The 13,911-nt window shown below is 32.8% G+C and overlaps 1 protein-coding gene across 1 annotated transcript; it reads right to left on the reverse strand.

Moving 5' to 3' along the window:
- Window positions 1-11,824: 11,824 nt before the first annotated feature.
- Window positions 11,825-13,568, reverse strand: LOC105158109 (expansin-A22-like). Its single transcript, XM_011074745.3, has 2 exons — window positions 13,434-13,568; window positions 11,825-12,456 (listed from the first exon to the last, which is right to left on the reverse strand). Exons 1-2 carry the CDS (start codon window positions 13,564-13,566, stop codon window positions 11,843-11,845), a joined length of 747 nt encoding a protein of 248 aa, XP_011073047.1. The 5' UTR covers window positions 13,567-13,568; the 3' UTR covers window positions 11,825-11,842.
- Window positions 13,569-13,911: the final 343 nt, after the last annotated feature.

Here is a 13,911-nt window from a genome sequence, read left to right on the forward strand (position 1 = left end):
CCTTCTCCCTGGGTTCTCGTTCGTCCATGTCGTACGCATCACCGTGGGCCTTCCACAATGACACTCGTTCGAACTTGTAATAGCAGACATTGAAGGAATTTTAGCAATAGAGGTGGCGAGCAGAGGGAAACCGATTTAGGGTTCTTCATTTGGCAAATGGGGCTTCTGCATTCTCTTATAAAAAGCGCACGATGTGCTGTTGCTGCTGAGTATTTCCCTCTTTTTCCACATAAGTGTGTGATGTGAATTTATATGCGACGTCAATTTTTTTTTTAAAAAAAAATGGCCAAGTCAGCTTAAAATAACCAATTATGTCTCAGCCCTAATTTAAAGGTCCACATGGGCTCCACGTGGAAACTTCCGGCGGACTAGGTAATTTTTCGGAGAAAAAAGTCTCAAAATTGAGCAAATAAAATACATAGAGGACCAGATCCAGACCCTATCAAGTGAAAGGACTAAAACGGGATTTGACTATTATTAGAGGACCAAAATTGCATTTAATTCTTTTTTATTGTATCACACATGTTTGCAAAAATATTTTCAACAATAATTTATTTTGCAGTGGAGCTCTGGTCAACAATTTCGTTACAAAAGTTGTCATCTCATGTTTGCAAAATTTTTCATTGTCAATTTTGTTGCCAATTCCATTACAAAAGTTTTCTAGCCTGTTCTACAACATCTTGAATTTGTGCAGTTATGTCGTTATGTTTTTAGATTGTTCGTCGCGAATTATGTTGCAAATAATTGATGTATATTTTATACTTTGATAATTGTAGTCAGATTATTCCATTGGATGTCAAATTCTTGCGGGAAACTATTATGTCATTGTAATTATATATGATAGTCGATTTTCAAATCAGATGTTTAGATAAAATAAATTGATCATATGGTATATATATAAATATATAATCACATAAATTTACGTGATGCTTACCATCCACTCAATCTAATCCTTTCTACACATGGTGTGGTCTCGATTTACTATAGAGAGGTTCTACACTTGACCCCTCTAAGTGAACGGATTCGAAAAAGGATTTGTAGTCAATGCGAGCGGCAGATCAGAAAACGAAGAAAGGTATACTTTCGTGGTTACGTTTTCTCTTCGTTTCTCTTTATCCTTTGCCACTTATAAATGCATGTTTATTTTATATAACTTTTGTGTATTTGCACCAGACTCCCGGGAATGATCAAAGGGTACAACCATTTGATTTGATTTTTATTGCATTTGGTTTTAATTTATCGTATTTCACGCTTCCGCAGCGTTTCCTGGCTGACTCGTTCCCTTTTAAGATCCCGTTGGCGAATCCCACGTTGTGGTTGGACATACCCAAACCTGGGTTATTTGAAGGTAGCACTTCCAAGTGTGATTTTGATTGATCTACTCAAAGATAGAAAATTTGTCCCGTCCACTAAAGTTTGATACCAGGCTCAAACCTGGGTTATTTGAAGGTAGCACTTCCAAGTGTTCTAAATTTGCCATTTCTTTCTTTTCTTCTTTTAAAGGACTAGCCATGGTATATTTCTGTTGTCTGGTATGAAGTTTTCCTTTTCTATTTCAAGAGCTGAGGGTGAGGAAAAGTATCGAAAACTATCAAGAGATGACTCTAATACCATATAAAGAGGCACAATTTTACAAGAAATCCATGAAATTCAAGAAAGTTTATGTATTATAGCAAGAAATAGGCGTAGAAGAAAACAGAGAGTTGTTACTTATAAGTTTTGGCCGTCTGGTTCCTCATCTTGGTGATACCATTGAGTTGTGGCATGGTAGGAGGTGTTCATTGAGAGAGAATCTCATTTTTCTTTAAATACTTTACAAAATCGCCACCTAAATACTCTCTAGATCGAAGAATTGATTTTGTGGCCAGTTTGGACTTGTTTTTTTGAACTTTTTGAACTTTTCAGACATTTCACACTTATGCATATAACTAAAATAAGAATAATCTTCGGTAAATGTACTTCTGACCTGAATATTTTGTGACCCATAAATATTTGAATGGATCAAATCCAACAGATCATAAGAACTCAAATATATATTTCTTAATTTATTAGGTTTTTTGGTGCGAAAATAAGGATGTGAAAAATAAAAATTATTTGCAATATACACAATGGCATATGGTTTGATAGTATTTGAAAGGGTTAATAGCAAACCCTCCCCCAACATATGAGGAGTGTTGCACTTTACCCCAACCATTTTTTTACACTCGGCCATCCAACATTTTCTTTTTGTTACGTTTTCCCTTGTTTACTTTCACGAGAATCAAATGACAATATTTTGATTGTGTGAACACAACCAGAAATTCATTTTTATTTTATTTATTTATTTAATTTAAGTCCATCCTAAAGCGTGTGTGTTCTTGCAATCGGAATTATCCCCTTTGATTCACCTGAAAGTGTTAAAAAAGTAAGCACAACAAAAAGAAAAGATTGGACGATCGAAAAAAAAAAGCCAATTGGGGCAAAGTGCAAAATTCCTTTTACTTTGCAACATGTGTGATATAACCATATTTTAAGATGGAGGAATTTGCTATATTATTTATACATTTGAAAAGATGAGGTAGGATTTATTTTTTCAATATTTTGAAGAAATACTTAAACATTAGACTAGAAAAACATCTACAATTATTGTAATAAAATTATATCAGCGTGGCTTTAGAAGATATGACTGAGAAGAAAAATGAAAAACACTCGATATGCTATGTGTAGCACGTGGCTATTATCCAAAAGGCCAAAAAATTGACAGCCATTTGCTCATTTTTTGTCAAATTCATAATGAAATATGAGGAAATAGCTGAAACTGAAAAAAATTTAATTTACGAGACTATTCATGAGAATCCCATAAGTAGTTGGCTGAAAAGTGTATATGTTTTAAGATATAGGATGAAATTTGCAATTCTTGACTAGATTGTGTGTTGTGAGAATATCGCGCCCCAAAAAGTAGGATTCTTACTTTAGGTGCGATTCTCGGGACGCGACCTAACCAAAATTATAATAATAATATACTCACCATAATTGAAATCAATAACTTGAACAACTATGAATCCTAACCATTCAACCTCATTTCTATTAGCATTGATCTCTTTCTTAGGTAAATCAATTCTCGACTTAATCAATTTATCACCTATATCTGAAGGAAGAAACTTAAATTATGTAAGCAAAAGCTTAGTGAGGCTATGAGTGGGTGCACAAGGAAGAAAATATTAATAATGAAAAACTCGATCAAAATACTTAAAACATGACTATTGACTGGCAACAATAGCAATTATACTTGTGAAAATCATATCAGGCAGGAATGATCGCCACCTTGTTACTCCCGAAAGACAGTTTACTACTTTATCCTCCATGAGGAAGCGATCCCATGGCCGTATTGAATTGATCATTCCTAGGTACATGGCGGCGCTAATCACACACAGACAACCACTAGCCTGCTCGTGAAAGGACGCCCAAGTGGGAATTGAATGACAAAACCTCAATTAGTAGCACAATGCTATCCTACCGCGTCCCGCGAACCGTCCAACCCTGGGCCCATTGACCACTTAGCAAGAACTGCATGATCACATCCATGAATCCAATCGAACAACTCACATAGATGATAGACCATTTAAAGACCACATATAATTAAATATAACGACAAACAAAATAATATCAAAATAAATGAGACCTCTTAGATACTCATATGGACTCTAGAGGTAACTCCCAACGAAAGTTTATAATAAATACCAAAATTACACATGATTAACATAATAATCACGTTATAGCACTTAACTCCATAGAGTTCCAAAGGCCCGTTCAAATCCAGTAAATAACCATATTTTGTATTTATTTTCATTTATCAATGAACAATTTTCAAAATTATTTTAGTCAAGTTCGTTGAAGGAAAGACTACTTTTGATATGTATATATAGTCATGCACGAGATACATATATTCCTTTAATTTTATAAATACTAATATAACTTTAAATAATACTCACACTAAGTTCCAAGACAAGACCTACCTCGTGGCATTTTCCGATCATTCCAATATCCTCAAAGGTATGAGGATGATAGCCATTTTCACTTGAATGTAGTAATATACACGTTGTATATATATATATATATATATATATATATATATATAATAATAATAGTATTGGGTTTGGTGGAATTTTATAGACATGCAAGGTGTTAGGCTTAATTACACGTGCTACCATCTCAACAATCTAATTCTTTTTTTAATTTTTTACTTTACCTTTTTTAAGGTTTAGATATATTTATAGAATTTATAATTTAGTCCTATTAATTTCTCAACTTATATAAATATTGGATCCCAAAATTTTTTGAAAGTTTTAATTTAGTTATTTGAAATTCTCAACAGAACCCGGACCAAAATCTAAATAGCTTCCCAACAGCCGTAACAATGAGGGTTAAAACCTACTTTAATTCACGCTGTGGCATGGAGAAAGAAGCATCAGAGCACTTAAAAAGATTTTTTCTATCAAAAGCACATACGTTAGATAGAGATTTGGAATTTTTTAATCCAAACAAATTAAGTAATTAAGTTTTATGTAGTTTCTTTTTTATTTCAAATTAATAAACCTTAGTCATATGTGAAGAAGAATAAATTTCATGAGTGATAATAAATTAATATATTAAAAATGATACATAATATTTAATATAAATATTCATAGTCTACTTTTTTATTTTAATTCGTTTCTTCTACTAATCAAAAAGGTTTTAGCAGAAAGTCGTGCAGTGCATTCCGTTGCTCTGGTGTGGGCAAAGTAAATAAAAGAGGAGGGGAAACTGCAAGTTTAGTCCTGTAATTTAAGAGTGATATTTTTTATTTTGTATGAATTGATTTTGTAATTTAATTTTGCAATTCTAAAATTTTGGTCCTATCATTTTAGAGATTACGGGTTCGAACCCGCTGTATGTGTGGGACGATGTTGTCTAATACATAGTAGGAGTATTGTCTATTGCAATAGTAGGTGTTGTTGAGCAGGATATAATTGTGATTTTAATCGATTTATTTCAATTAATAATAGTTCATCTCTCTCTTACTTAAAAAAAACTTTAAAATTTTGGCAATTTTATTATTTTTTTTCATCCAAGTTAGCTGAAAAATTGCATGTTACTTGTACATGACCTAATAAAATTTGGGATTCCAGCAAAAAAGTACTAAAATTACCAAAATTTTAAAGTTATAAGACTAAATTGTAAAGATAAATTTTTGTAGGATCAAATGTCACCCTCTTAGTTATCGGATTAAAATTACACTTTTTTCCGCTTATTAGTATATATTAAAAATTTTAGAATAAAATCTATATAACATTGTTCTCTGACTTGAATTTGACAGAATCTTATTCGATCTATTGAAAATGTTTGGACAGAATGAGGTGTTTAACAGGAAAATTAATCAAAATCCTCAATTTTTGGGATTATGTTTCCTTTCTTGAATTCAATCAAACGAAAAGATATGTCTGAAAATTAAATTCTCAAAAAAAATATCATTTCCTGTCAAAGAAACAGGAAAGAAGTAGTCATAATACGATGTTATTGGATATTATTGTTCGTCCTCATACAACCAATCATCGATAATATAAAAGGCAAAATTGCAAAATTGATCCCGTAAGTATAGGGGGTGGCAAAATTGGGACCATAGCTACAGGACTGGCAATTTTAGTCCTGTAAGTATTGATTTTTTAGCAATTTTGGTCCTTCCGACCAAAATTGCCCAAAAACGTAGCGGAGAGATTTGGGGATTAGGGTTTCGACGTACACGTGCGCAACTTAAACACCTGGGAGCTTGTGTGGCTAATGACATGGCTAATAATGTGGCTTAGGCGGGAAAGAGACTGGCTATGGAAGTGTCGGCTTTCACGTTTTCATCTGGGCTTGGGCAAGAAATGGAGGGCCCGGCTGAGTCTCCGATGTCGGATTTCATTCACATGAAGTCTATGTCTTCCAGCTCAAGCGAACTGCACCGGGAGCTATGTGCACTGCGGATCCTCACGAAATCTCCTTGGGCGACGAATTTGAGTTCCGCCATTCTAAATGGGGCAAAAGGGGGAGGTGGGGGCAGTGGGATCAGCGGCGATGGTGGGGCAATGGTCACGTTCTCGTTGTACTGTGGGCTCGATTTTGTGGGTTTTGGTGGCTTGCCGGTGTTGAGATGGCGGAGACGGGGAGGAGTTGTTGGGAAAGGAGGTGGTGCAGGGGGTGGGTGGTGGTAACGTTTTTGAAGCGCTGGCTTTTGCTTCTATTTTTGAATAAAGAATTGAGTATTGATGAAGGCGGCGGTGGAGGTGGCGGGGGCGGCGGAGCTGTGGAGGACTGTTGGAATCGCTTGCTTTTGCTGCTTGTTTTTTAATAGATTATTGAAGGTGGAGAAGAATTCTGAGTGGCACGGTTGTAAATATCTCTATTTTACACTCTCTTCTTTCTCTTCCTTTAACCTTTGTACAACGAAGCTATCCCTGTCGCGATTTCTTTTGTTGTACCACTCTTCTTCTAGTGAATCGTTGAACATATTTCCACTAAAAACTGAAACTTTGCTGCTGGTATCGGTGCTGGAGGCGATGGCGGTGGCTTCGACGGCGGGGGTGGAGGAGGAGGTGCCGGAGGAGGCACTGATCGTTGGTTTTCTCTAATTTCAGCTTCATCCACATCATTAGCCATGTAAACTCCTATGCGTTTAAATTGTGCACGTGGACGTCGGAACCCTAAGCCCCAAATATCTCCGCCGCGTTTTTTGGCAATTTTGGTCGGAAGGACCAAAATTGCCAAAAAATCAATGCTTACAGGACTAAAATTGCTAGTCTTGTAGTTACTGTCCCAATTTTGCCATCCCCCTATACTTACGGGACCAATTTTGCAATTTTGCCAAATATAAAATTCTGATAATTTTAGTCCTTTTTTACTGAAATTCTCAATTTAATTGTGTTATGTTCAAGTTACATGCAATTTTTCGACCAATTTAACTGAAAAAGGATTAAAATTGCTAAAATTTGAAGTGATAGGACTAACTTGTGGAAAATCAGTTCATATAGACTCAAAATTGCCAATTCCTATATTACAGGACTAAAATTGCATTGTTTCCTTAAGAGGATATTTAATAATTGGGTTAAATGCAATTTAACCCCTTGTGATATGTGAAATGAGCAAATACCCCCCTATGAAAAAAAATTAGCAAATTATCTCTCCGTGTTCCAAAAAATGAAGCAAATTACACTCTATCTATGGTTTAGATAGGGGGTAATTTGCTTCTTTTTTCAAAATATAGGGGGTAATTTGCTATTTTATTTTTTGCAGGAATTATTTTTGCTCATTTCTCAAATTACAAGGGGCAAATTGCATTTTCCCCTTTAATAATTACACCTTTACACATTGTTGTAAATTCTAGAGAAAAATAATATGTTCCATAGGATATCCTAGGAAAGTTGCAAAGATATATCCCACATGAAATATTTGTGGGAGATCTCTTACTACCTAAGAAGACATCAATCTAAAGATATTTAACCCAGAAAAATATGTAGTATTAATGATATTTTAGAACTCTATATAAACTGTCTTCTATAGCCATATGATGAGATTGATCTCTACCACACATTTGAAGATCTGACTGCTATAAGAAGGTAATCGTATTCATTTGTCCCCTTGGTAACAACAAATATTGCCAATTATTCCAAAGAGTTTATCCTATTTTCCATTACTAGTATTTGCCCAAATTATTATATATGTTTTCAGCAATTACTAACATCTCCAAATTAATAAACATAAAAAACTACTCTACTAAATACGAGTAGTTATGTAAAGAACATGACTTCGATAATTATAACAATTCTTACTATATGAACACATGAACCACAGTATAATATTAGGCTTTTTTCTTTTCAAATACACAAATTTTGAGATAAACATAACTATGTCAGATACACTTACTTCTTCTTAGTATTATTATTAACTTTTTTTTTTACGTATTAGTACTTCCAGCAAGCCTTTGCCCCAGTCCCTTGGATTGTTCTTGGGTTGAATAAAAAGAAAATAATTTATAAATAAAATCATTTTAGTGATAAAATCAATAGATAAAATACTAATAGAAATGAATCATATTATTTGATTTTTAATAAAAAGGTTTACTATGTTCATTGGTTTATTCGAGATAAATGGGCCTTAGAAATATTTACTCTGTTCTAAAGAGTGACCTATTTTATTACAACATTTTAACTGTCTAAATTAACTCTATCATTGGTTTTTCTTTCTTTTTCTTTTTAATTTTATTTTGTAAATTGAATAGTCTATAACTTACTACTTATGGAAATAATATGTATTAATTTTCAGCTTTTTTGACAAAAATGTACTTTATTATTTAGTGATAAAAGCAATAGGTACATCCTTTCAATTTTCTCTTAATTGTAGTTAAGTTGAAAACAAGAAGATCTACAATTAAAACTAAGTGATTTGATTTTTGTCCAAAATAAGTTTTTGTAGGGTCTCTACTATTAAGTTTATAGAAGATCAGTATTGATTTTTAATGAGTTTTAGAGAAAGCATCCCAAGGGTCTTGGTTACTAATGTTTGTCTATGTATAAAATGTGATTGAGATTGTGATTCGATTAGATTTGTGTAAATTATGTGCATGTTATCCCATCTGATAGAAAAACTATGGGTTTAATATGCATTACGTGTAACTTTGTTCAACAAAGGAAGTGATTAGTGGGCTCGAAGTAATATATATTTGTGTGTTCTATTTTGAAATGAAAAAGAGATCATATTGTGGCTTTAAGTAACAAATGATGTGCTCAAATTTGCAACGAAGGCTTGACTTTATGTAACATCTAAACGAAGAGATTTAGGGTTCTAAATAACCTATGTTCAAATGTGCAATGAGGGAAAGAAATTTAGTGGGCTCTAAGCAGCATGTGTTCAAAGGTGCATTGAAGGGATTTTGTGGGTATATATATTGATGTTCAAATGTGTAATGGAGGAAGAAAGTTATTAACCTACAAATAACATCTACAATATCTGTTGATGTGTTCAAATATCTACAAGTCTTTGTAGGTTCTCTACTCTTAAGGTTTATAGAAGATCAATATTGATTTTTAATGAGTTTTAGAGAAAGTATCCCAAGGCTCATGGTGATTAATGTTGTCCATGTATAATCATAATTGTAAATTATATGTCTATTGTCTATATGGTCTACGACCAGTAGATACAATCACCATCTTTTTTGCACATATACTAGAGATACCTCGACTGGTTGAGACATATGCAGTTGTCTCTCCTTCAGAATAAACAGAGTAAAATGCTCAATAGTTATTGTTATGAGGAGGAATCCACCCGAATCACTGTTCTAAATATTGCTCAATCTCTAGTACTTATAGAAATAAATCATATCATTCAATTATATTTAATAAAAAAGTTTACTATATTGTTCACTAGTTTATTGGAGAAAAGTAGGCCCTAGAAATATTCACTCTGTCCTAAAAGAATGACTTGTTTTACCACAACTTTTTAACTGTTTAAACTAACTCCATAAGTTCATTCCTTTTTCTTTATTTAATTTTAGGAAAAAGTATTATTTTAGTCCGCTAAGTATGTCTAATTTTAATTTTAGTCTGATAACTACGTTCATTTTTGTTTAGGTTCAGTAACTTACGAAATTGCTTACTTTTAATCCTCTGACAGCTTTTCGGACAATTTTACCCCTATGAGTGCATATGGACTAAAACTGTCTTTCAAAAATTATATAGGGGTAAAATTGTCCAAAAATCTGCCAAAGGACTAAAAGTAAGCAATTTCGTAAGTTATTGGACATAAACCAAAATGGACATAATTTTTGAATTAAAATTAAAATTAAGCATATTTAGACTAAAATAATAATTTTCCCTTAATTTTATTTTTAAATAATTTTGATAGTACTCAACCTCTAGAAGCTTCCGTCACCAATTTCATTGTAGAAGTTGTCAACTTGATTTATGAAAAATTTACTTATCGTCAATTCTATCGCCAATTCCACCGCAAAAGTTTCTAAGCATGTTTTGCTATGACTTTTTGTGGATATTTCATTATGACTTTTAGATTAGTCCCAATTAATGTTGCAAATACTTGATGTATATTTTATACTTCGATAATTGTAGACGCATTATTCCAATGAATGTCAAATTTGAGCCCAAAACTATTATATCATTGTGATTATGTCTAATGGTCGAATTTAAGGTTAGATGTTTTGATCGAACAAATTGATCATCACACAAGAAAATTGCAAACAACCCTCCTTTGATATTACAAATCAGCAAATTACTCCCTTATGAAAAAAAAATTAGCAATTTACCTCTATATATATATATTAAAAGATGCAGCAATTTACCCTGAGATGTTTTCCATAATGAAACAGTTTATCTATGTAGACAGGGAAGTAAATTGCTTCATTTTGAAAAATCACATAAGATAAATTTTTGTTATTTTTTCATAAGAAAATATTTACTCATTTTCAATATCATAAAAAGACAAATTGTATTAAACCCTAATCACATCAATACGCGTGATACCAAATTCCAAAATTGCAATAAAATGTTATTTTTTCTTCCCATCTCAAGATTTGACTCAAATAGCATGTTTAGGTACCTTTTCGCTGCTATTTTCTCAGTTGTGTACCTCCAAGAATAAAATCAGCTTAAAATCCATCAATTAAGAGTATTATAGGAAGAAAAGTGAATATATATAACGAATAATATGACTACTTTACGCTCTATATATCATTCTTCCCTTAACCAAGTTAATTCCTATTAAGCTTAAATTTATTTTAAGTCCTGTAATTTTGATATATTTATTATTTATCTCTTTAGGATTGTAAAAGAGTTTTGTAATTTTTGATATTTTTTTTTGTCCTTCTGGTGCCGAATTTGAAAAAATTATCGAAATACATTAATCATGTGTGCCTCACGTGATTCATTTAATTTGGGGCTCTTGTTTTGATTGGTTCACTTTTACCAGTATAAACGAAATTTTTATTTTAAAAAACAGAAAAAATTGATATGGCATATAATCTATTCCAACAATGTTTGCAAAATCTAGCACCGAAAGCGCCAGAATTAAAATATATCAAAAAATTTAGGACTCTTTTACAAATTCTAAAAAGATAAAGGACAAAAGTAGCAAAATTGCACGGGGCACATGATCTATTCCTACAATTTTTGCAAAATTCTACATCAGAAGGAACAAAATTTTGAAATGTCAAAAAATTACAGGACTATTTTGCAACCCTAAGAAGATAAAGGACAAGAAATATACCAAAGTGCCAAAATTATAGGACCAACAATATATTTAAGCGTTCCTATTATTAGTCCGTTTCTTTGTTACTTGTTAATATTCAGCCTAATACACTTTTGTCCCATTAGTTACAGGACTCTCATTAGTGATTCCATGATTTCAAATAAAATCACTTTTAGCCTATTCATCAAATTTTGTTATTACTTGAACTCAAGAGCATGCGGGTATTAACTCTCGATTTTTTGGATAACAGTCATGCACGTGCATTTTTCGTCAAAAATACTAACAAAATTTGATGAGAATTTCGTAACTAATGGAACGAAAAATGCATTAATAGAATATGAGATGAAAAATGGTATCTCCCCAATGTATGTACTACATATACATATTAAAATAGAACGACAAAAAAATATGATAAAAAATCCACATACCACATTCCGAGAAACTAACCCTATCCCAAAACTTGCATTCATCCAAACACAAAAATACCCATTAATGAGCTTGTAACAATTTATTGAGATATTGAGAATAATAAATGACCAATTACACTATACATTTTACTTGTCTACTCGATCTCCTAACGAATCTCAATCTAATGAAAATTCTTCCCTTCATAAGTTTTTCCAAATTGCCAATTCTTTGGGGCCACATTATAAGCCTTGACCGTCTCACCATCACTAGTTTTCACTTCAAACGACAGGCTTTGTCCCTGCAGTCTTTCCCAAGTCTGCCAATTTTGGCCCCAATTGCGGGCCATCTGAACCCAATTCGAGTTAGAACCCTTAACTCTAACCGATACAACGTCGCCAACTCCTCCAACGTTGTACACAAGAACAAGCATCCAATACGGATTCCCCTTCATCTCAAACTTGATCCCACCCTTCTTGCCACACATGACTCGCCTATACACGACAGGGACTATCCCAGCCTTGTATTTCGCAATTTTAAGGAACATTGGCAACGATAGGTCAAAGTGTTTTTGAGGCGGGTTACACCAAATATCCTGAGTTTTTGTGTAGTCGGGAGGGCAAAAATTCGTGGCCGTCACACGAATTTTCCCTCGGATGCACCATTGTGGGGCTTTTGTGCACATTAGCTCGAAACAAGCTCCACAGGCCGCACCATTGTTGAACAGTGCGGTGCTTAGAGCAGTCGTTGTGAGGCCGTATCCTTGCTCAAATAAGTTCCCATATCCACAAGCTCCCTCTGCAACAAATTCAAGTAGATTCATTTTAGCATTGATAACTAATTTTATAAAAAACAAAGTTGAAGATAAAGACAAGTACGATAATCAAGAACATACGGATATTTTTTGGCAATGATGCGTGCATTTTATTGACTATGCAAAAGAATTGGCAAGTCTAATGATTTTTGAAATACGATCCACCAAATATTTATATCAAAATAAAAAATGAAAAAAAATACATTTTTCATTCTATAACTATAATGGGGAAGTATTTTTTGATTCATTTAGATTTTAATTTTATAATTGAGGACAATAATTTAAAAAAAGTAGCATTTTTTTTTAACAAATTTATGCCAAAAAGTATCAAAAAACATAAGGGGTTGTCATGTGTCAAGCTGCATGTGCCTTTTCAAAATTGAACCAAATGTTCAATATTTTGGTTAAGTTACTGTTCTCAATTATAAAATTAAAATTAAACGTTTCACCCCATTATAATTATAGAACAAAAAATGCATAATATATTCTAAAGATTATCATAGCACGCCAGATTGAAAAGATTAAACGGACTTGATCGATCGACACAGGTTCAAATTTAGATTTCCCTTATAGTAAGGAATTAAGTAAACACTCCTTACATAATTTCATACCCATATTTGTATCAATCACAATAGTTCAGATTAATAAACAGGACTCTCTATAAAAAAAAAAAAAACGACCGGCAATTTTTGATTCATTTCGATTTTAATTTTATAATGGGCGGCAATAACTTTAAAAAAAATAGTATTTTCAATTCAATTTCAATTGAAAATTGTCAATTTCACCAGCAAAATCAGGGTTTGTCACATGCGAAGCACGTAATTTTTTTGTTCCGATAGAAATTGGACCAAATATACTATTTTTTTCGTTAAATTATTTTTCAATACGAACAACATGAAAAATATCAATCAAGAAAACGAAAAAAATTCAAAGGGAATAAATTTAAGAAAAAAAAACTCACGCATGGTTTCATCGCCTTTTATATTCCCATAGAACGTAGCATGAGCACGATCCCATCCAGCAACCACATAACCAATATCCACCACTGCAAAAACAACTGAAAAGCAAACCATAAACCCATGTAAGAAACCCATGATCCCACACACCTACGTATAATTCTCCAAAAATTTTCAGACACAAATACATATTCTTGAAAACGTTAATTTATAGTATTGCACAAAGTGGTAGGTGGGCAGAAATCGTCTGTTACTTGTAATAGTAAAGTGAAATGGTGAAATGTGATATGGAGTGAAAGGAGGGGAGATTTGGTGGGAGTAAGTGCTGACTGCTGACTGTAATAGAATTCAATACATTTCTAATTAGGCATACAGAAGATCCCATTGGTTGTGTTACTTTCCAAAAGCTCTGTGAGGGGGAATGTGTTTCTTCCCTTTCACAAAAACAAGAGTATCTTTCTTTGGTTGGAAAAGAATTGATTT

Source organism: Sesamum indicum, linkage group LG3 (assembly GCF_026168435.1).
Source record: "Sesamum indicum cultivar Baizhima isolate 11 linkage group LG3, ASM2616843v1, whole genome shotgun sequence".
NCBI lineage: Eukaryota > Viridiplantae > Streptophyta > Magnoliopsida > Lamiales > Pedaliaceae > Sesamum > Sesamum indicum.

What these genes read in the sequence shown, in the direction of transcription:
- LOC105158109 (XM_011074745.3), bottom strand. Translation starts at nt 13,566, where the DNA reads ATGGGTTTCTTACATGGGTTTATGGTTTGCTTTTCAGTTGTTTTTGCA. An exon ending in AAAAGGCGATGAAACCATGC is followed by an intron (nt 12,457 to 13,433) that starts GTGAGTTTTTTT and finishes AATTTGTTGCAG; the next exon opens with AGGGAGCTTGTGGATATGGG.